Source organism: Scylla paramamosain, chromosome 25 (genome assembly GCF_035594125.1).
Source record: "Scylla paramamosain isolate STU-SP2022 chromosome 25, ASM3559412v1, whole genome shotgun sequence".
Classification (NCBI taxonomy): Eukaryota; Metazoa; Arthropoda; class Malacostraca; order Decapoda; family Portunidae; genus Scylla; species Scylla paramamosain.
This window is the reverse complement of record NC_087175.1, coordinates 15,774,898-15,799,955: the sequence shown is the minus strand read 5'-3', so window position 1 is coordinate 15,799,955 and position 25,058 is coordinate 15,774,898. Positions and strand designations below refer to the sequence as shown.

At 39.0% G+C, this 25,058-nt stretch overlaps 1 protein-coding gene across 1 annotated transcript in view; it reads right to left on the bottom strand.

The window, feature by feature from the left end:
- Positions 1-25,058, bottom strand: part of LOC135113375 (glutamate receptor-like) — a 45,512-nt gene that overhangs the window by 1,357 nt on the left and 19,097 nt on the right. Inside the window, exons 5-6 of the mRNA XM_064028631.1 lie at positions 13,162-13,346; positions 12,299-12,535 (exon numbers count right to left, since the gene is read on the bottom strand). Coding sequence (XP_063884701.1) covers positions 12,299-12,535; positions 13,162-13,346 — 422 coding nt within the window. The remainder of the gene's footprint in view (positions 1-12,298; positions 12,536-13,161; positions 13,347-25,058) is intronic.

Genomic DNA, 25,058 nt, shown 5'->3' with positions numbered 1-25,058 from the left:
TTTTGAATTAGAAATGTGTCAAATACAACCGCCGGCAATAAAAGTGGCGCACTGATGTTTTCGTTACGTTTCGTGTCACACATATGAATGTTTTTTTTTTTTGCTTTATTTATTTTGCTGTGAGAAATGGTGAAGGATTAAGCTGACACCTTATTAGAAGTGCAATTCTTTTTGACAAAAGTGCAATTCCTTTTGACAAAACCCACCTTCATCCAAGGTAGTTTGTTTTTCTGGAGTGGAATTATTATTATCATGGCATCTTTTCAACCAACATCACAAAGAATGCACAGTTCTCTGTGTCAGTCATGTCTCCCTAGAAATGTACTTAAACCCAAAACTACCCTTGTGGAGGGAGTCAATAAGGGCTGTATTGGTTTGGGATGTTTGAGGTTTACGTACCATTAACACTTAAAACATTACATAAATTTGAAATGTTCGAAGAAATTTGGCATAATTTTCGGGAAAGCGGGACAAGCGCGTGTACTCTACATGTGTATTGGATGTCCGCATCCGTGGAACATCCATCCAACATAGTTTTTTTTAACATCCACATCTGCATTTCTGATAAATCAATCATCAGGATGCGCATTTGCATTTGTGATTAAATAAATATCCACATCCGCATCTACATCCATACCACACACAGAGGATGTGTTGGATACATTTTATACACTACAGATTACAGAGTACAGAGCTTTCAAAGTTGAAGAAAATTTATTAATGTATGGTTACCTAATTATCTACTAAGATTTCACCTTTTATTAATTTTTATTTTAAATTTACATAACCTAATGTGCAAGAGTTTTGCGGAACGGCAGAAGGAGGGATAATTTTACAGTGACCATGTATGCATCATGCAAATATGTAAAAATATGTATGTATGTATTGTGTAATAGTAATGTATGTACTATATGTAATGTATAAATAATTAAGTATGAAGTGAAGCAGCCTTTATGGCAAGGAGAGAGAGAGAGAGAGAGAGAGAGAGAGAGAGAGAGAGAGAGAGAGAGAGAGAGAGAGAGAGAGAGAGAGAGAGAGAGAGAGAGAGAGAGAGAGACAATATATATATATATATATATATATATATATATATATATATATATATATATATATATATATATATATATATATATATATATATATATATATATATATATATATATATATATATATATATATATATATATATAATGCATATCTGTGTATGTAGACCAGTGATTCCCAAACTGTGTGCAGCGACTATCTCCCAAGTGCGCCGCATAATTTTCATGATAAGTATACACTACACTGTCTGTAGAGTTGGTGAGCATTCAAAGTCCAAGATATATTCATTTGTGCACCACAAAGCAATAACGTTTTGAGAACCTTCTCCCTCCTAAAATTCACAAGAAAAATTGTGTAATTAGGAGGAGGCAGTAGACACCTGCCGAAACGATAATTACTCCCAGTGAGGTCTAAAGCACTGTTCAGGGTGTGCTGTGAACTTATCATTAAATCCAGCTGTGACCTCACTGAACGTTTCCCTTTGTGTCTCACATCACAAGGGGGCAGTCTCTCTCTTCCTCCACACAAAACTACAAGCACCTAATAACACACACACCCTTCACTCAAAAATTTTAAAACCATCATGGCGACTCCTACACCAGCCTCGGAGTCCCCATCTGGGGAGGGGACCATAAATGTCCCCAGGTCGGACTGCCTTTCTGTCGAAGACCCTAAGTGTCTTGACACCCCCTTCAACTTTTACTTCATTAACTTCTGCAACATTCGCGGTCTAAGATCTAATTATCAATCTGTAGAACACCGCCTCTCCTCTTCTAAACCTCATCTTCTTTTCCTCACTGAAACTCAGGTGTCTGAGGCAACTAACAGTAGCCCCTTTTCTGTTCCCTCCTACTTTCTTTATCCTCATTTTCGATCCAAAGCTGGATGCTGCGTTTATGTGCGCAATGACTTAACCTGCTCTCATCCCCACGCTCTTGAATCTTCCGAGTTTTCCACCATCTGGCTACGACTACAGAGTCACTCTCATACTAAATTTATCTGTGCTGTATACCTCTCACCTAACTCCTCTGATTATAAGAAATTCTTTGACTACTTAACTTCCAAAGTGGAACACATTCTGACCCTCTTCCCTTTTGCAGAGATCTCCATTCTTGGAGACTTCAATGTTCACCACCAGCTTTGGCTTTCCTCTCCCTTCACTGACCATCCTGGTGAACTAGCCTACTACTTTGCTATCCTCCGTGACCTAGAGCAATTGGTGCAACACCCTACTGGTATTCCTGACCGTCTTAGAGATACGCCCAACATTCTTGACCTTTTCCTGACCTCTAATCCTTCTGCTTATGCTGTCACCCTTTCTTCTCCGTTGGGCTCCTCTGATCACAATCTCATATCTTTATCTTGTCCTATCGCTCCAATCCCTCCTCAGGATCCCCCTAAGCGAAGGTGCCTCTGGTGTTTTGCCTCTGCTAGTTGGGGAGACCTGAGGAGGTATTTTGCTGATTTTCCTTGGAATGACTACTGCTTCTGTGTCAGATACCCGTCTTTGTGTGCTGAGCGCATAACAGAGGTGATAGTGTCTGGCATTGAGGCGAACATTCCTCACTCTTTTTCTCGTCCTAAACCTTCTAAACCAGGGGTTCTTAACCATTTGATTGTTCCATACCCCCAATGGATTGTCGAATATGGTCCCATACCCCCTTCACTTGACTGTTCAAATAATTATCACCAATCCTATTATTTGCCAGTATGTCTTCCAGATACGAGTATTTCAATCGCTTGAATTTACTGTACTTTAGATATGGATTACTATTATAAGAAAACATAACCATTGTTAATTTTATTATTTTTTTACTGAAAGCAAAATTAATAAAGTTATAGTTCCGTTTTATTATACAAAAAAAAAAAAAAAAAAGAACCGAACATAAATGTGCAAGTTACCGCCGTCATGTAGGGTAGCGCGCGCATCGCACTGGCAGAAGGGGAAATTACCAGTACCCAGAAATCGAGTCCCAGACCCCCGGCCTTTGGTTCCCATACCCCCAAGGGCTATGGACACCCCCGGTTAAGAACCCCTGTTCTAAACCATGGTTTAACACAGCTTGTTCTCGTGCTATACATGATAGAGAGGTGGCCCACAAAAGGTACTTAAGCCTTCCATCACCAGAATCTCATGCACTTTATATTTCTGCCCGGAACCATGCCGTCTGTTCTCCAACTAGCCAAAAACTCCTTCATTAACAGAAAATGTCAAAACTTTTCAAGATCTAACTCCCCTCGTGATTTCTGGCATCTAGCCAAAAATATCTCCAATAACTTTGCTTCTTCTTCTTTCTCTCCTCTATTTCAACCAGATGGCAGCACTGCTATCACATCTATTTCTAAAGCTGAACTCTTCGCTCAGACCTTTGCTAAAAAACTCTACCTTGGACGATTCTGGGCTTGTTCCTCCCTCTCCTCCACCCTTTGACTACTTCAAGCTACGCAATGATGTTTTCCATGCCCTCGCTGGCCTAAACCCTCGGAAGGCTTATGGACCTGATGGGGTCCCTCCTATTGTTCTCCGAAACTGTACCTCCGTGCTTGCACCTTGCCTAGTCAAACTCTTTCAGCTCTGTCTGTCATCATCTAGTTTTCCTTCTTGCTGGAAGTTTGCCTACATTCAACCTGTTCCTAAAAAGGGTGACCGTTCTAATCCCTCAGACTACCGTCCTATTGCTTTAATTTCTTGCCTATCTAAAGTTTTTGAATCTATCCTCAATAGGAAGATTCTTAAACATCTATCATTTTGCATCCTTCTATCTGATCGCTAGTATGGGATCCGTCAAGGCAGCTCTACTGGTGATTTTCTGGCGTTCCTTACTGAGTCTTGGTCATCCTCTTTTAGAGATTTTGGTGAAACTTTTGCTGTTGCCTTGGAAATATCAAAAGCTTTTGATAGAGTCTGGCACAAAGCTTTGATTTCCAAACTACCCTCTTACGGTTTCTATCCTTCTTTCTGTAACTTCATCTCAGGTTTCCTTTCTGACCGTTCTATTGCTGCTGTGGTAGACGGTCACTGTTCTTCTCCTAAATCTATTAACAGTGGTGTTCCTCAGGGTTCTGTCCTGTCACCCACTCTCTTCTTATTATTCATTAATGACCTTATAAACCAAACTTCTTGTCCTATCCACTCCTACGCTGATGATACTACCCTGCACTTTTCCACATCTTTTCATAGACGTCCAACCCTTCAGGAGGTAAACATATCACGCAGGGAAGCCACAGAACGCTTGACTTCTGATCTTTGTAAAATTTCTGATTGGGGCAGAGCAAACTTGGTATTGTTCAATGCCTCAAAAACTCAATTCCTCCATCTATCAACTCGACACAACCTTCCAGACAACTATCTCCTCTTCTTCAATGATACTCAACTGTCCCCCTCTTCTTCACTGAACACCCTCGGTTTGTCCTTTACTTATAATCTGAGCTGGAAACTTCACATCTCATCTCTAGCTAAAACAGCATCTATGAAGTTAGGTGTTCTGAGACGTCTCCGCCAGTTTTTCTCACCCCCCCCAGCTGCTAACTCTGTACAAGGGCCTTATCCGTCCATGTATGGAGTATGCTTCACATGTCTGGGGAGGTTCCACTCATACTGCACTTCTAGACAGGGTGGAATCAAAAGCTTTTCGTCTCATCAACTTGTCTCCTCTAACTGACTGTCTTCAGCCTCTCTCACCGCCGCAATGTTGCATATCTAGCTGTCTTCTGTCGCTATTTTCATGCCAACTGCTCTTCTGATCTTGCTAACTGCATGCCTCCCCTCCTTCCGCGGCCTCGCTGCACAAGACTTTCTTCTTTCTCTCACCCCTATTCTGTCCACCTCTCTAACGCAAGAGTTAACCAGTGTTCTCAATCATTCATCCCTCTTTCTGGTAAACTCTGGAACTCCCTGCCTGCTCCTGTATTTCCACCTTCCTATGACTTGAATTCCTTCAAAAGGGAGGTTTCAAGTCACTTATTCACCAATTTTTGACCACTGCTTTGACCATTTTATGGGACTGGCATTTCAGTGGGCATTTTTTAATAGATTTTTGTTACCCTACATAAAAAGAAGAAAAAAAAAAAAAAAAAAAAAAAAAAAAAATATATATATATATATATATATATATATATATATATATATATATATATATATATATATATATATATATATATATATATATATATATATATATATATCAGCAACCGCCTTCTTATCTACAAAATATGTATATATGACATCTGCATACACATCTGCATCCGCAAATCTCTGAATTCTGACATCTACATCTCTAGAGTACTCCTTAAGATCAAGAGTCAACTGAGTGATGGTATGTAGAAGTGTGACGATCGACAGATGTAGAAATATTTTCATAATTTTTCTGTTTCAACTGAGCTGGACACTTCCCGCACAACAAAACAACGGTTTGTTTATCATGCGCGCCACTTCCATTGGCAGCGGGGTGTATAATCATAAACCAGCTTAACACGATAGTATTGATTGTAATCCTAAATGTGGATATGAGAGTCGATTTTAATCATTGTGTGGATGATTCGCTATTGAGATAGATGCACTTACAAATGTGCAAAGCTTTTCGAACATTTACTGATATTCTTTAGCGTGACATACAAAACCAGAATGACACATTATGAAGGCAGTCTTTTTACTCATCTAAATAAATTACCATGTTCTTTAGGGAAATTGCCCGCCTGAAATATGGGCGACAACCACAAGAACAAATATTAGGAAAAAATAAAAATGTTGTAACTCAAGAACCAAGAACAAATGAAAACGTAAAAAGAAAGAAGAATCAAAGAAAAATGAAGAAACGAAGAAATGAAGAAGAAAGTAAGAAGCAGAAAATAAATAAATAAGAGAAGATCATAAACACAAAAGCAGGTACCAAGAAGCTATCACCACCATGATAAATAAGAGGCGAGACGTGACCACCGATGAGAACATCAAGATACGGTGAGTCATCATAACATTTGAGCATTTGAACATTTATTAATAACTAACAGTTACAGTTAGGAGGTATATACATATTTACATAGTGAGGATTAATGTGACTGTAGTTAGCCTTTTTAAAGCAGAGCTTTTCAGGCAAAATATTGAGTAATAATGGGTAAGTAATGTGGCAGATGGCAACAAGGATATAACATGTTGTACAGTTCATTTCCAACATTAGATACTATGATTTATGAAGGTATTTGCAATAAATGGTTACAAAACAAATATAATAAATAAATATGCAGTTATAATACAGATATAATAAATAATAATGATAATAGATAGTACAGATAATATAATAAATAGTAATAATGAATAATACATATATAATAGATAAAATATAGGAATGATAAATATTTCTAGAATATGCATAGTAGATACAATAACAGTAGCATACTGATGATTTCAATATAAACTAGTGTACTAGATATGATAACAAGATTTGATAACACTGTTGCTTTAGAATGAGGTAATAATTCAAATCAGTAGGTAGCTAAGATCTGATTTTAAAATTTTCTTTTAAATGTGGTGATAGAGGGTGCATCCTGAATTTGGAGAGGTACAGAGTTCCATACACGAGGCCCTAGATAAGAAACTGAGTGCTTAAATTTTTAAAGTCTATGAAAGGGAATGCTGAGGTTATCACGGTTACGGGTGTTATGGTCATGAGATGGAAGGAGGTTCTGTATTTTATTCTTATTTGAATACATGTAAGTAGCGATAGCAAATTTAGTAATGTCATCTAGTTTTAACATTTTTGTTTCTTTGAAGAGAGGATTTGTATGTTCTAAGAAATTACTATTGGTTATTATTCTTGCTATTTTCTTGAGTTGTAATTTAAGAGGAATTAAATAAGTTGGATAAGTTGTGCACCATATTGGATTGCAATACATAAGAACATAAGAAATAAGGGAAGCTGCAAGAAGCGACCAGGCTTACACGTGGCAGTCCCTGTATGAAACACTCCTACCTATTTCCATCTGTTATCCCCATCCATAAACTTGTCTAATCTTCTCTTAAAGCTCTCTGGTGTCCTAGCACTAACTACACGATTACTGAGTCCGTTCCACTCATCTACCACTCTATTTGAGAACCAATTTTTTCCTATCTCCTTCCTAAACCTAAATTTTTCAAGCTTGAACCCGTTATTTCTTGTTCTACCCTGGTTGCTGATCCTAAGAATTTTGCTTACATCTCCCTTGTTATAACCCTTATACCACTTAAAGACTTCTATCAGGTCCCCTCTTAACCTACGTCTCTCTAGAGAATGTAAATTTAACCGCTTCAACCTCGCTTCGTAAGGAATACTCCTCATCCCCTGTATCCTTTTAGCCATTCTCCTCTGTACTGATTCTAATAGACCTATATCTTTCCTGTAATGTGGGGACCAGAACTGCACAGCGTAGTCTAGATGAGGTCTGACCAGCGCCAAGTATAACTTTAATATTACTTCCGGCCTTCTACTTTTAACACTCCTAAAAATTAATCCTAGTACCTTATTTGCCTTGTTTCTGGCTTCTATGCATTGTTTCCCTAGACGGAGTTCAGAGCTAACTATAACTCCTAAATCTTTCTCGTACCCTGTACCTACCAGAGTTTGGGTGTTTAATGTGTACCTATTGTGTGGGTTTCCTCTACCTACGCTAAGCACTCTGCATTTATTGATATTAAATTGCATTTGCCATCTATCCGTCCATTCATTCATTCTATCTAAGTCTGTCTGCAAGGCGATGGCATCCGCTTCTGACCTAATTAATCTACCTATCTTTGTGTCATCCGCAAATTTACTAACATCGCTACTAATTCCACTATCCAAGTCATTGATATATATTAGAAATAATAATGGCCCTAATACTGATCCCTGTGGCACCCCACTAATGACATGACCCCACTCGGATTTCGAGCCGTTTATTAGCACTCTCTGTCGCCTGTTACCAAGCCATGACCCTATCCAACCTAACACCTTCCCATCTATCCCGTGCGCCCTAACCTTTCTCAGGAGCCTTTGATGGGGCACCTTGTCGAATGCTTTACTAAAGTCCAGATATAAGATATCATAACTATCACCATTATCTACTGCCTCGTACACCTTACTGTAAAAACTTAACAAGTTTGTCAGGCAAGACTTCCCCTTCGTGAAGCCATGCTGTGACTGATAAATGTTGGTGGATATATGTGGGCATAATAAATGGTCTTAAGTACTTCTTGTGGCATGTATTCTTTTGCTTGATAAAGTAGAGCGACGTGTCTGGATACTTTTAAGGTGAGGTTATTTATGTGATGCCTAAAAGTTAATGAATCATCGTAAGTAACACCAAGAAATTTTATTTCATCAGTTCTTAAAATTATTTTGTCAGTAACAGAGCCGGAGATTAGCAGCAGATTACAAGGAGATACCCTGGTTGCTATCACTAAATTATTATACGAAGGAATCAAGGTCACCGGAAGCAAACGACTTGGACAACACGGACAGCCGGCACGCAATAGGAAACGGCGTCTCTTTGTTCCTGATTAGTAGATGCGATTACCAAAGTTACTCGAGAATGAACCCTATTTGAAAGTTAAAGGAAAATAAACTGTATGATCGAATCGAAGTATGGGAAGATAGTTAAAATGGACCTTACTGAAAGTATGGGAAAATTAACCTTGTGATCAAAGTATGAAAAAGTAAATATAGTTACTCAAAAATTAACCTTATTGAAAGTTATCGGAAAATAAACTGTATGATCGAAGTATTGGAAAATAAATCTTATAGCAACGGAAGCTTTGTTGGGATAAAAGGTTGCTCTAACATCACGTGTATATTATGAGGTGCAGGAGACGGGAAAAGACAGAGCCAGGCAGAGAGACAAGCTAGACAGAGCTATCAGACCAGAGAAGGTCAAGGTGGGCAAGCCGCCTGTCACAGTACCAGTAAATAGAGCCAGACAGTTGTAATGCAATCAGAGTAAAACGTTGGTATTATATATTGACAGAGGGATTGGGTAGGTGTAGGATGTATTTCCTCACTGAATATTAGTTGCGAGGTTAGTGTATGATGCGATTTATCATTGAGTATTAAATATGTGAAGTGATTTGAATCGGAAGTGTAATGCGAAATGTTCAAGATATTTAATGGAATTTATTTGAAGAGAGATGAAACAATTCTCGTAGTTTTTCGTTATTGTCGGAAGTCGTATATGATCGTCTGAGTGTAGACATATGTAAATAATACAAATTAAGCAAAAATTATGACAAACGCGTTACCTTAAACCCACAAAAGTCAGTCTCAGAGATTACGGACGCAGCAGGATCGTGCAGCATAGAAGCACAAAAATACGATTACCAAATTTGAAAACACTGTCACTTCTAGCACGTACCCAAAAACATTAATAAATCTTTACTCTTGCACCAATCTCTCTATTTTGGACGATTTTTTTTCTGTTAGTTTTCGGCATGTTTTCAGTGAATCTCCATGTTGTTTTTCCGCAAATCATTTCTTTTTTTCTCACCCCCAGCCCCTATCAGAAACTAGTGTTTTGCTGTAAAAGCGGAAAGCTGATTGATACAAAACTGACTGAAATTTACCAGAAAAAATCAAATAATAATAATAATTGTTTCGTCCTCATACATAAATAACAGCAGTAACAGTCACTGGCAATGTTCCCCCGAGAGGACCAGCTGCCGCTTGCCTGTGGCCGCCAGCCAGTTGTCACCACCACCAGCTAACCCAACCTAACGAAACTTACCTTACCTGCCTAACCTAACCAAACTAATCTAACCTAATTAAACTAACCCACTAACTAAACAAACCTAACCTGACCAAACAAACCTAACTAAACAAACCTAACCAAACCAAATTAACCTAAGGTATCTAAACTAACCTAATCAAACTAACCAAACTAGCCTAATCTAACCTGACGTAACTGGTAAGGATAAGAAATTAATATGAAGTTACCTTGTTTATCTTCGTAAAATTTGGCAGTACAATGGAAATAATCGAGGCGACACCCACCGCCGACAGACATTTTCCTCAGATTAATTCAATATATCTTGGAGGAAGGATACAGGAGAGGCCATCCCGCATACCGCTCTGCCATGGAGTGTTAAGTCAGTGGGCGAAGCTATGCATGTCTACCCAAAAACATTGGTGAAAGTCGTGCGCAAATCCTCAGTAAAAGTTTTAATTTTTCCTTTAATTCCTCCATATATAATGTGATTAGTAATTATTAATATCATTGAACGGATACAGCATGAATTGCACTTGAAAGTTTCAAAGAAAAAAAAAAAGCCCAATTTCTTTCTTTATTCTTTACACTATGAAAAGTAAATATTTACTCACGCCTCCTGGACAAACATTATATGTAAATCGTGTTAGTTTACCGCCTACACTGAGCTTCTACTAAACTTTTCATCTCTGACACCGATGTAGTCTTCTATGTAGAGCTTCTATGATTTACCACAAATAAAAAAAAATAGTACACAGAAGGAATTTTGAAAAGAGAAAAGACTCACATATGCGGATGGCGAGAGACAGCTCGTCGCCACTTATGTTATATGACCATTTAAATCACTGGTACATCAAGAGAGAGGACATTAAATTGTTCAGACACCAGTCATTGATATATGTTATATTTTGATAAGAGGTGGACTGATCAGTTACTAAAAAAACACAAAACAATCATGCAGATGCGAGCATCACAAACAATTCTACCACAGCCAAAACATTTAAATTAATTCTACAAACACAAACCACAGATCCCAGACATAAAATCCCAAACTGTTTACGTATTATACTAATATGCTACAACACCCAGTGGGGTATGCTATAACAACCAGTAAGTTGAGCAAAAATAAATAGATAAATAAATAAAATAAATAAATAAATAAATAAATAAATAGATTCGTGGGATCTTTGTGACTACCTTTTAGGCGAACATATGTATCAGTATCATATAACATACAGCAAAGATGATTTTCTCTATATTTTTCTTTAAAAGACACGATGATGAGAGTTCCCGATTTAATAGTAGAGAATGTACACACTTGATTCGAGACGAGATAAAAACGTGGCAATTAATTGCTCGCTCTCTCTCTGAGGTGATATGAACTTCTGCATGTGATGATGACTGATCAGCGTCTCTCAAGACTGACAGTTGAGCTGAGCTGAGCGGAACTGAGTGAGAGACCAAGACTGACTGCTGACTGACTCTCGGACGGGGACTGACTGCCTGACTGATTGAGTATATATATATATATATATATATATATATATATATATATATATATATATATATATATATATATATATATATATATATATATATATATATATATATACTTTCAGTGCATCGTTTCATAACTTTATTTTCTCGTCAGACTGGATTGTAAAAAAAAAAAAAAAAAAAATAAAGATCCAGTGGTGAGGTCTTTCGTTACTGAATGTAAGACATCTTCCGTTAAGGTTTGGCAAAACTATCGCTTTTGGTTTCATAGAATGGCATAGAATTTGCATTTCTAATTTTTTTCCATGTGCTCTCTATTGATCTCCATGTACCTTTGTCTTAATTTTTCTTTGTGGCAACTTTATTGCTGTAGTATTAAACTGACATTGTTCTTGTAAGTCCACATAGAGTTATGTTTATTTTTTTTTATTAGTCTCTTGCTTTTATGAATTATCATTTTAGTCAAACTTCCTATCTTATCCTTTTTTGCATTTACGAGTCTGTTTTACACCTATCAGCTTCATTTGCTCGATAGACAATCCGCTCATCAGGAATCAAAAGATTCACGGAGAGAAGATGAAGTGCATCTTACTTCTGATATTTTTGTAATACCTAAGCAGATGAAGGCAAAACTTGAATTGTGGAAATTCAGTTTCCTGTACGCACAACATCAGTTTCCAGAATAGTACTAGTTAAATACCCTCTTCTTTATTGGCATTCATCTGATCTAACCCTGAAGAATGAACTTACTTGGTCTATTCTGCAAATTTAATAACCCTTGCAGGAGTTTCCATGTAAAGGAAATTCCACTCAAAGCTCTACTGGAATGACCCGAATTATAAGCTTCTCACCTTATCTCCCTTTACCTTTTAATTGGCAGTCTTCAGTCTCTCATAGTAGGTCATAAAGTTACTTTTTATGGTAAGTTGTCTTTATTCTGTCCATCCTACTGATGCTCCTTCCGTTTCTCGAGTAAATTGTGGAATTCTCTGTTTGCCCCTTTTTTTTTTTTTTCAAGTGAGGAATAAATATTACAATATATTATACATCTTACCTCCATATGTGCGTATATTTTCTTCACAACCGGATCAGTGTGCTTTGAAAAATAGTGTCGAGGAACGCCGTTCATTAGCCAAGGTTCTGTACCCCATCTCCAGTTGTTTGCTTTCGTCAAATCCTCCAGAGTTTCTATGGGGCTTAGGGTGCCTTGGACAGTCAGGTGTGAGATCAGGGAGGACCGGAAGGCCGTCGAGATGATGAGGCAAAACACAAGCCACCATCCCACTAGGGTCTGCTCCGCTCGCGGGAAAAAAAAAAAAAATAAAAAAAAAAATAAATAAATAAATAAAATAAATAAATAAACAAATCAATAAATAAATAAAATAAATAAATAAGCAAATAAATAAAAAAATAACTAAATAAAAGTGAAAACTGTAAATATAAATAAATAAATGAATAAATAAATAAATAAATAAATAAATAAATAAATAAATATATATATATATATATATATATATATATATATATATATATATATATATATATATATATATATATATATATATATATATATATATATATATATATATATATATATATAAGAATTAAATAACATAATTGATTAATAAATAATAGTATTTATGATAATGATAATAATAATAATGATAATAATAATAATAATAATAATAATACTGATAATAATAATAACAATAATAATGAATAAATAAAATATTAATAAAATATAAATAATAAAATATAAAATGAATATAAATAAATAACTAAACAAAATTAAATAAAAAAAATAATATAGATAAATAAGTAAATAAATAAATAAGAGTTAGAAAGAGTTTTCGGAATTAAATTAACTATAACCACATACTCGTATATCAAGAAATTACACTATATTGCATGAATTACCTGCTCTGATATACTAGTAGAGGGGTCTGCGGGCGGCTGCTCCAGAAGAGCCCCCCATCCGTAGAACAGAGCCGTGATGAACTGAAAACTTCGTCTCCTTCTCAGAAAGCACCCAAGCAGATGCAGCACCCATAGAGTAACTCCCCAAATTATCACGCCAACCCCAGTGGTTAGCCAGACTTCAACTATTAATAACATTATTTGATATTAGTATGAGAAAATATAACGAAACTGTAAAGTAATTATGTCTCTTTACATTGTCAGACTGTTACGAAATTATCAAGAAGAAATAAATATAGTTTCATCAGTCAGTCATGCATTTATTTATCTTATAGATAGTTTTTTTTTTTAAACAACTGTTTATTAGGTTGCATTGCCAACGAAAAGTAAATTATGCGTTTTAAGTGGATCTGGTCAAGGAAAAAATATCCCTTACAGTAACCAAAGGCTTGGCCAGTTTACTTTCTGACTTCCCTCTTTGCAGCAGCCGGAAACCTTGGAAAGATGCGCAACAGAAAGAGGATGGGAGTTCCAAAGTCTACCAGTGAAAGGCATGAAAGAGTAAGGATACTGGTTAACCCTTGCATTGGTGAGGTAGACGGAAAACGTGGTTAAAGCAACTAGAGAAATGTGTAGCGAGAGCGCAGGAGGGAGACGGGAAGCACTATGGAAAACAATGAGATTCAAGACAGTCTTTTAAAGGAGAGGAGCTGATAAGAGCTGAAAGAGCTGTGAGAGTTGATTCTTTCAATGTACATGGTTCCATACATGAACGGATAATGTCTCTGTATGGGATAGGCAGCTGAAAGGTGGAAAAATATAGTCTGAAACAACGCAGACAATTGAACATCAGAAGAAAAGTCTTAACTAGAGAAACGATTTGGAATTATGAGATGATAGTTTTAGTAACCAATAGAAGAATGTAAAGGAGGAGGATGTTTGAGTGTCACTAAAGAAGATGGATGGGAGTGGGGCTAATAGTGTGGAAAGTTGTGTCTTGTGGCTAAGTGAAAGAACTGAGTTTTGAGGTATTTAACAAAGTATGCCGTGCTTCATTCGGAAATTACAGATGGATCGTAAGTTAGGCGTTCAGTGGCTTATTCGCGTCTTTCTGTTTAAATGTTCACTAGCAGCTATATAGACAGGTCGCTGAAACTACAAAAGAAGGAAGTAGCTACTGATTAAAGAACGAGTGTTCAGTTGTGGCGATATTTAGACACAGGAAGATGTGCTTGAATTATGTGTCAGTCTTTGGTGTTGCGCCAATAAGTCCATTTCATAGATTCCGTCTTGAATTCAAGACCCCTGAGTATATGGGAGGCGACGAAGACACTCCATGTAACTATTACTGTGGTGCACACACACACACACACACACACACACACACACACACACACACACACACACACACACACACCCCACCTAGGTCAGGCAAAGCACTACCTTGGTTTCTCGTGCAGAACTCTGCCGTACGTTGTTTCTTGGGCTTGCTGGGTGTTTCCTCTAGAAAGACCCGTTTCTTTTTTCGCTCCTTGCACAGGAAACCTGTTAAATGCGGTTTTTTGTTGGCTCAGAACATCCTCTTTAAATTCAGAAAGAAACTAATGTGATCAACGCGGCCAACGCGAACCAGCGCGACTCTGTCTTGCCACCGGATATGCCATGATACTTTCGCGTCTTGGCCTCAGAGTTAGACAGAACTCAGGTCAGGTCGTGCCTCAGTCAGGGCGCGACCTGACACAAATCCACTATGTTACTTCCACTCTTAATCGTCCCACCAACTCGATACCCTTTCCATCTTAGTATTAATAAATGACTGACTGTTTGCTCTCCCTATGTGGAGCAGTATGCAATCTCACCCCCTGTAACGCACACTGGTCCATTACTTACTCCATTGTCCTGCCACCACTTATCTTCAGTAAGGCCAAAGTAAGATACTCCATATCTGTATGAATGAGATGCTGCTGTTCATGTGGTGACGTACACCCCACACCTGCACATAAGTGCAGTTACCTCCTGTTCGAGTGCTCCGGCCAAAACCTCATGGTGTTGGGGGTTTGGCCAGAGCACTCGGACGGGAGGTAACTGCACTCCAGCGCTTTTTTTTTTTCTTTTAGTCAGGAGGGAGGAAGGGATCGTGAGGACGAAATGAAGGACAAATTAATTCAATCTAGAAAGGTAACAAGCTCAGAGAGGGCGAGGAATAGCTTAAGTGTTTACTATACAAATTGTAGAAGTTTTTTTTAATAAAATAGACTTGCTTAGAGGAATAACATGTGTAGAGAACCTTGTTATCATTGCTTTAACAGAGACTTGGTTAGATATGTCAGAAAAAAGTATTTGATCAAGAGGTTAAGATAGATGGTTATACACTATTCTATAAAGACAAGGAAATTAGGAGAGGAGGAGGCATCGGGCATCACGTTAGGGTCACATTATAATGTTGTATTAACAGTAGAATTAAAATACAGCAAAACAGAGTTGATATGGGTAGATATTAAGGAAGCACCACAATCAGTAGTACTGAGATTACTGTACAGGCCACCGAACAGCATAGAGGATATTAACAGCTCACTATGGTAGGAAATAAATAGAGCAGGTAAGTACAGTCAGGTGTGTGTGGTAGGTGATTTTAATTTTAGGAATATCGACTGGATCCTGATGGTGGGTAACAGTGAAGTAGAAGAATTTCTTAAGGTAATTCAGGATATTTTTTTTTAAACAGGTACTCTTAGAACCTACAGCGGGGAATGATATTCTAGATTTCATTCTAACTAACAGGGAGGAAGCAGTCACGCAGGTAGAAGTTGGAGGACAGCTAGATAACAGTGACCATTGTGAAATAAAGAAAACTTATTTAGTGTCAAGTTTGTCACAAACACTCGTGTGATCAATATTTAAAGAAAATTTTGTGTACAATACCATGATAACAGACCTAATCAGTGAAAATTCTAGAGATGAAGTAATTTTTTTTTTTTTTAACTCGATTGTAGGATCAATTTCCCTAATCATCATCTGGTAACTTGATGAAACCAGAAAACTGTGTCATGTCCAGCTTCCTTTTTTCTTCTATACAATAACATTCAAGGGTGGCTGCCGTGGCTGTCGCGCTGTGTGTGTGTGTGTGTGTGTGTGTGTGCGCAGAATATATCCATCTAATGTGAAATGCCGATAGTGATGTGGAAAAAGCAGACATAAGCAATGGAGTTAGGAAAAGTCTGGGCCAACATTGCATATAATAATATGTACTGCACTATAGGTAATCGGACGGAATGGCGCCGTACGATATGTCGGGGCCTTTTGCCGCTAGGCGATCCACAAAATATTGTTCTCCTGGGTGATGTTTACTCGTACTTAATACACGACCTCCTGGGCGAGAAGAGCGAAAATACAAGAAAGCCGCAGACAATAGGATTATAATAATGACACAGTCCTGTATTTGTTTTAATCCTAGCTTGAAATATGATTGTGACGTAAATTTACGTCTTAATCATCTTGGTCCTGTTAAAGTGGAACGTAAATATGTCATAATCGTGTGAGAGATATGACGATCTTTTCATCTCAAGTAAAGATAACGTTTATTGACCATTTCCTATTTATTCTTTCCCCCAAATTAGCATGTCTTATAGCACTGCTTCATAAAACATTCATAAGTACTTCCAGTGATGTCTGAAGCATTGGATCAGAGATTACTGTGAACTTATCATTAAACCCAGCTGTGACCTCACTGAACTTTTTCCTTTGTGTTTCACAACACAAAGGGGCAGTCACAACCTGCCCTCTAAAGACAACTTTCTTCCTTCACACAAAACTACTTGCACCTAATTACACACACACTCTTTACTCAAAATTCACAATTAGATATGGCGACTCCTAGACCAGCCTCGGAGTCCTCTTCTGGGGAGGGACCACAAATATCCCTAGGTCGGACGGCTCTTCTAGTATCGATCCCAAGTGTTTTGACACCACATTCAACTTTATCTTCATTAACTTCTGCAATATTCGTGGCCTGAAATTTCATTTTCAATCTGTAGAACGTGGTGTTCTACAGATTGAAAATGAAATTTCAGGCCACGAATATTGCAGAAGTTAATGAAGATAAAGTTGAATGTGGTGTCAAAACACTTGGGATCGATACTAGAAGAGCCGTCCGAGGTTCTCTAATAAACCTCATGTTCTTTTCCCCACCGAAACACAGGTGTCTGAAGCAACAGACAGTAACCCATTTTCTGTTCCCTCCTATTTGCTCCATCCTCATTTTCAGTCCAAAGCTGGATGTTGCGTTTATGTGCGCAACGACTTAACCTGCTCTCGTGCCAACATTCTCGAATCTTCCAAATTTTCCAATTGGCTACGACTCCAAAGTCACTCTCAAAATAAATTTATTTGTGCTATATATCTCTCTCACCTAACTCCTCTGACAATAAGAAATTCTTTAACTACTCAACTTCCAAATTGGAGCACATTCAAAATCTCCTTCCTTTTAAAGAGATTTCCATTCTTGGAAACTTCAATGTTCACCATCAGCTCTAGCTATCCTCTCCCTTCACTGACCATCCTGGTGAACTAACACTTAACTCTGCTATCCCTTACGACCTAGAGCAAGTGGTGCAACACTTTTTTTTATTTTTTATATGTAGGAAGGACACTGACTAAGGGCAACAAAAATCCAATACAAAAAAAATGCCCATTGAAATTCCTGTTCCATAAAAGGGTCCAAAGCGGAAGTCCAAAATTGAAGGATAAGTGTCTTGAAACCTCCCTCTTGAAGGAATTCAAGTCATAGGAAGGTGGAAATACAGAAGCAGGCAGGGAGTTCCAGATTTTACCAGAGAAATGGATGAATGATTGAGAATACTGGTTAACTCTTGCGTTAGAGAGGTGGACAAAATAGGGGTGAGAGAAAGAAGAAAGTCTTGTGCAGCGAGGCAGCGGGAGGAGGGGAGGCATGCAGTTAGCAAGATCAGAAGAGCAGTTAGCATGAAAATAGCGGTAGAAGACAGCTAGAGATGCAACATTGCAGCGATGAGAGAGAGGCTGAAGACAGTCTGTTAGAGGAGAGGAGTTGATGAGACGAAAAGCTTTTGATTCCACCCTGTCTAGAAGAGCAGTATGAGTGGAACCCCCCCAGACATGTGAAGCATACTCCATACATGGACCCTTGTACAGAGTTAGCAGAAGGGGGTGGGGTGAAAAAAAACTGGCGGAGACGTCTCAGAACACTTAACTTCATAGAAGCTGTTTTAGCTAGAGATGAGATGTGAAGTTTCCAGTACAGATTATAAGTAAAGGACAGACCGAGGATGTTCAGTGTAGAAGAGAGGGACAGTTGAGTGTCATTGAAGAAGAGAGGATATTTGTCTGGAATATTGTGTCGAGTTGATAGATGGAGAAATTGAACAATACCAAGTTTGCTCTGCCCCAATCAGAAGTTTTAGAAAGATCAGAAGTCAAGCGTTCTGTGGCTTCCCTGCGTGAAATGTTTACTTCCTGAGGGGTTGGACGTCTATGAAAAGCCGTGGAAAAGTGCAGGGTGGTATCATCAGCGTAGGAGTGGATAGGACAAGAAGTCTGGTTTAGATCCTTAATGAATAATAAGAAGTGACTGGGTGACAGGACAGAACCCTGAGGAACAGGAGGAGGAGGCAGTAGACACCTGCCGAAACGATAATTACTCCCAGTGAGGTCTAAAGCACTGTTCAGGGGGTGCTGTGAACTTATCATTAAACCCAGCTGTGACCTCACTGAACGTTTCCCTTTGTGTCTCACAACACAAGGGGGTAGTCACAGCCTGCTCTCTAAAGACAACTCTCTTCCTCCACACAAAACTACAAGCACCTAATAACACACACACCCTTCACTCCAAAAATTTTAAAATCATGGCGACTCCTACACCAGCCTCGGAGTCCCCATCTGGGGAGGGGACCATAAATGTCCCCAGGTCGGACTGCCTTTCCGTCGTCGACCCTAAGTGTCTTGACACCCCCCTCAACTTTTTCTTCATTAACTTCTGCAACATTCGCGGTCTAAGATCTAATTTTCAATCTGTAGAACACCACCTCTCCTCTTCTAAACCTCATCTTCTTTTCCTCACTGAAACTCAGGTGTCTGAGGCAACTGACAGTAGCCCCTTTTCTGTTCCCTCCTACTTTCTCTACCCTCATTTTCGATCCAAAGCTGGATGCTGCGTTTACGTGCGCAATGACTTAACCTGCTCTCGTGCCCACGCTCTTGAATCTTCCGAGTTTTCCACCATCTGGCTACGACTACAGAGTCATTCTCATACTAAATTTATCTGTGCTGTATACCTCTCTCCTAACTCCTCTGACTATAAGAAATTCTTTGACTACTTAACTTCCAAAGTGGAGCACATTCTGACCCTCTTCCCTTTTGCAGAGATCTCCATTCTTGGAGACTTCAATGTTCATCACCAGCTTTGGCTTTCCTCTCCCTTCACTGACCATCCTGGTGAACTAGCCTACAACTTTGCTATCCTCCATGACCTAGAGTAATTGGTGCAACACCCTACTCGTATTCCTGACCGTCTTGGAGATACGCCCAACATTCTTGACCTCTTCCTGACCTCTAATCCTTCTGCTTATGCTGTCACCCTTTCTTCTCCGTTGGGCTCCTCCGATCACAATCTCATATCTTTATCTTGTCCTATCACTCCAATCCCTCCTCAGGATCCCCCTAAGCGAAGGTGCCTCTGGCGTTTTGCCTCTGCTAGTTGGGGGGACCTGAGGAGGTATTTTGCTGATTTTCCTTGGAATGACTACTGCTTTCGTGTCAGAGACCCGTCTTTGTGTGCTGAGCGCATAACAGAGGTGATAGTGTCTGGCATGGAGGCGTACATTCCTCACTCTTTTTCTCGTCCTAAACCTTCTAAACCTTGGTTTAACACAGCTTGTTCTCGTGCTATACATGATAGAGAGGTGGCCCACAAAAGGTACTTAAGCCTTCCTTCACCAGAATTTCATGCACTTTATATTTCTGCCCGGAACCATGCCAAGTCTGTTCTCCAACTAGCCAAAAACTCCTTCATTAACAGAAAATGTCAAAACCTTTCAAGATCTAACTCCCCTCGTGATTTCTGGCATCTAGCCAAAAATATCTCCAATAACTTTACTTCTTCTTCTTTCCCTCCTCTACTTCAACCAGATGGCACCACTGCTATCACATATATTTCTAAAGCTGAACTCTTTGCTCAAACCTTTGCTAAAAACTCTACCTTGGACGATTCTGGGCTTGTTCCTCCCTCTCCTCCACCCTCTGACTACTTCATGCCACGTATTAAAATTCTTCGTAATGATGTTTTCCATGCCCTCGCTGGCCTAAACCCTCGGAAGGCTTATGGACCTGATGGGGTCCCTCCTATTGTTCTCCGAAACTGTGCCTCCGTGCTTGCACCTTGCCTAGTCAAACTCTTTCAGCTCTGTCTGTCAACATCTACCTTTCCTTCTTGCTGGAAGATTGCCTACATTCAACCTGTTCCTAAAAAGGGTGACCGCTCTAATCCCTCAAACTACCGTCCTATTGCTTTAATTTCCTGCTTATCTAAAGTTTTTGAATCTATCCTCAACAGGAAGATTCTTAAACATCTATCACTTCACAACCTTCTATCTGATCGCCAGTATGGGTTCCGTCAAGGCCGCTCTACTGGTGATCTTCTGGCTTTCCTTACTGAGTCTTGGTCATCCTCTTTTAGAGACTGGTGAAACTTTTGCTGTTGCCTTGGACATATCAAAAGCTTTTGATAGAGTCTGGCACAAAGCTTTGATTTCCAAACTACCCTCCTACGGTTTCTATCCTTCTCTCTGTAACTTCATCTCAAGTTTCCTTTCTGACCGTTCTATTGCTGCTGTGGTAGACGGTCACTGTTCTTCTCCTAAATCTATTAACAGTGGTGTTCCTCAGGGTTCTGTCCTGTCACCCACTCTCTTCTTATTATTCATTAATGATCTTCTAAATCAAACTTCTTGTCCTATCCACTCCTATGCTGATGATACCACCCTGCACTTTTCCACGTCTTTTCATAGATGTCCAACCCTTCAGGAGGTAAACATATCACGTAGGGAAGCCACAGAACGCCTGACTTCTGATCTTTCTAAAATTTCTGATTGGGACAGGGCAAACTTGGTATTGTTCAATGCCTCAAAAACTCAATTCCTCCATCTATCAACTCGACACAATCTTCCAGACAACTATCCCCTCTTCTTCAATGACACTCAACTGTCCCCCTCTTCTACACTGAACATCCTCGATCTGTCCTTTACTTATAATCTGAACTGGAAACTTCACATCTCATCTCTAGCTAAAACAGCTTCTATGAAGTTAGGTGTTCTGAGACGTCTCCGCCAGTTTTTCTCACCCCCCCAGCTACTAACTCTGTACAAGGGCCTTATCCGTCCATGTATGGAGTATGCTTCACATGTCTGGGGGGGTTCCACTCATACTGCTCTTCTAGACAGGGTGGAATCAAAAGCTTTTCGTCTCATCAACTCCTCTCCTCTAACTGACTGTCTTCAGCCCCTCTCTCACCGCCGCAATGTTGCATATCTAGCTGTCTTCTACCGCTATTTTCATGCCAACTGCTCTTCTGATCTTGCTAACTGCATGCCTCCCCTCCTTCCGCGGCCTCGCTGCACAAGACTTTCTTCTTTCTCTCACCCCTATTCTGTCCACCTCTCTAACGCAAGAGTTAACCAGTATTTTCAATCATTCATCCCTTTCTCTGGTAAACTCTGGAACTCCTTGCCTGCTTCTGTATTTCCACCTTCCTATGACTTGAATTCCTTCAAGAGGGAGGTTTCAAGACACTTATCCACCAATTTTTGACCACTGCTTTGACCCTTTTAAGGGACTGGCATTTCAGTGGGCATTTTTTTTATTAGATTTTTGTTGCCCTTGGCCAGTATCCTTCCTACATAAAAAAAAATAAAAAAAAAAAATTGTTAATAGATTTAGGAGAAGAACAGTGGCCGTCTACCACAGCAGCAACAGAACGGTCAGAAAGGAAACTTGAGATGAAGTTACAGAGAGAAGGATAGAAGCCGTAGAAGGGTAGTTTGGAAATCAAAGCCTTGTGCCAGACTCTATCAAAAGCTTTTGATATGTCCAAGGCAACAACAAAAGTTTTACCAAAATCTCTAAAAGAGGATGACCAAGACTCAGTAAGGAAAGCCAGAAGATCACCAGTAGAGCGGCCTTGACGGAACCCATACTGGCGATCAGATAGAAGGTTGTGAAGTGATAGATGTTTAAGAATCTTCCTGTTGAGGATAGATTCAAAAACTTTAGATAGGCAGGAAATTATAGCAATAGGACGGTAGTTTGAGGGATTAGAACGGTCACCCTTTTTAGGAACAGGCTGAATGTAGGCAAACTTGCAGCAAGAAGGAAAGGTAGATGTTGACAGACAGAGGTGAAAGAGTTTGACTAGGCAAGGTGCAAGCATGGAGGCACAATTTCGGACAACAATAGGAGGGGCCCCATTAGGTCCATAAGCCTTCCGAGGGTTTAAGCCAGCAAGGGCATGGAAAACATCATTGCGAAGAATTTTAATAGGTAGCATGAAGTAGACAGAGGATGGAGGAGAGGGAGAAAAAAGCCCAGAATTATCCAAGGTAGAGTTTTTAGCAAAGGTTTGAGCGAAGAGTTCAGCTTTCGAAATAGATGTGTTAGCAGCGGTGCCATGTGGTTGAAATAAAGGAGGGAAAGAAGAAGAAGCAAAGTTATTGGAGATATTTTTGGCTAGATGCCAGAAGTCACGAGGGGAGCTAGGTCTTGAAAGGTTTGGACACTTTCTGTTAATGAAGGAGTTTTTGGCTAGTTGGAGAACGGACTTGGCATGGTTCTGGGCAGAAATATAAAGTGCATGAGATTCTGGTGATGGAAGGCTTAAGTACCTTTTGTGGGCCACCTCTCTATCATGTATAGCACGAGAACAAGTTGTGTTAAACCAAGGTTTGGAAGGTTTAGGTCGAGAAAAATCTACTCGTATTCGTATTTCGTATGTATGTAAATATATATATATATATATATATATATATATATATATATATATATATATATATATATATATATATATATATATATATATATATATATATATATATATATATATATATATATATATATATATAAAAGCCCACTCAGATGCCGGTTCCCAAATAGGGTACGAAGCGGTAATAAAAAAATTGAAGGATAAGTGTCTTGAAACCTCCCTCTTGAAGTAATTCAAATCATAGGAAGGTGGAAATACAGAAGCAGTCAGGGAGTTCCAGAGTTTACCAGAAAAAAGGGATGAATGACTGAGAATACTGGTAAACTCTCGCATTAGAGAGGTGGACCGAATAGGAGTGAGTCAAAGAAGAAAGTCTTGTGCAGCGAGGCCGCGGGAGGAGAGAAGGCATGCAGTTAGCAAGATCAGAAGAGCAGTTAGTATGGAAATAACGGTAGAAGATAGCTAAAGATGCAACATTACGGCGATAAGAAAGAGTCTGGAGAGAGTCAGTTAGAGCAGAGGAGTTGATGAGACGAAAATCTTTTCATTCAACTCTGTCTAAAAGGGCGGTGTGAGTGGAACCTTCCCAGTCGTGTGAATCATACTCCGTACATGGACGGATATGGCCTTTGTACAGAGTTAGCAGCTGGGGAGGGTGAGAAAAACTGGCGAAGACGTCTCAGAACACCTAACTTCATAGAAGCTGTTTTAGCTAGAGATTAGATGTGAAGTTTCCAGTTTTATATTATAAGAAAAGGACAGACCAAGTGTAGAATAGGGGGACAGTTGAGTGTCATTGAAGAAGAGGGGATAGTTGTCTGGAAGGTTGTGTCGAGTTGATATATGGATGAGTTGGGTTTTTGAGGCCATGAAAAATACAAAGTTTGCTCTCTCCCAATCATAAATCATAAACGTCAGGCGTTCTTTGGCTTCCATTCATGAACTGTTTACTTTCTGAAGAGTTGGATGTCTATGAAAAGATGGTGGTATCATCAGCTTAGGATTGGATGGAACCAGAAGTTTGGTTTAGAAGATCATTGATAAATAATAGGAAGAGAGTGGGTGACAGGACAGAACCATGAGGAACACCACTGTTAATGCCGTCTACCACTGCAGTAATAGAACGGTCAGAAAGGAAACTTGAGATGAAATTACAGAGAAGGACAGAAGCAGTAGGAGGGTAGTTTGGAAATCAAAGCTTTGTGCCAGACTCTATCTAAAGCTTTGATATGACTAAGGCAACAGTAATCTCTGACAGTGTATGACTAAGACTCAGTAAGGAAAGGTAGAAGATCACTAGTAGAGCGGCCTTCACGGAATCCATACTGGCGATCAGACAAAAGGTTGTGAAGTGATAGATGTTTAAGAATCTTCCTGTTTAGGATAGATTCAAAAACTTTAGATAGGCAGGCAATCAATGCAATATGATGGTAGTTTGAGGAATTAGAACGGTCACCATTTTTAGGAACAGGCAAAATATAGGCAAACCTCCAGCAAAAAGGAAAGGTAGATGGGACAGACAGAGCTGAAAGAGTTTCACTAGGCAAGGTGTAAACATGGAGTCGCAGTTTCGGAGAAGAATAAGAGGGACCACCTCAGGTCCATAACATTATGTAGCAGAATTTCACTTTCGTCTTGTCCTTGGCCCCAAACCATAATTTTCCAGTTATTTACAGGTAAAAAAAAAAAAAATAATAATAATAATTCTGCTTTTTGTGGTTAGAACAATGAATTTACACTTTTGCCTTATTTCATTATATTATGGTTACTATTAGTTTTCATGTCAGGTAAAGACCTTTACAAAAATCTGAATTGCTTACCTAATTGCTTTTGAAATGTTGCAAATAAGTTAAAACAATGACAGAAAGAATATAAAGTGTTCTAAAGATTT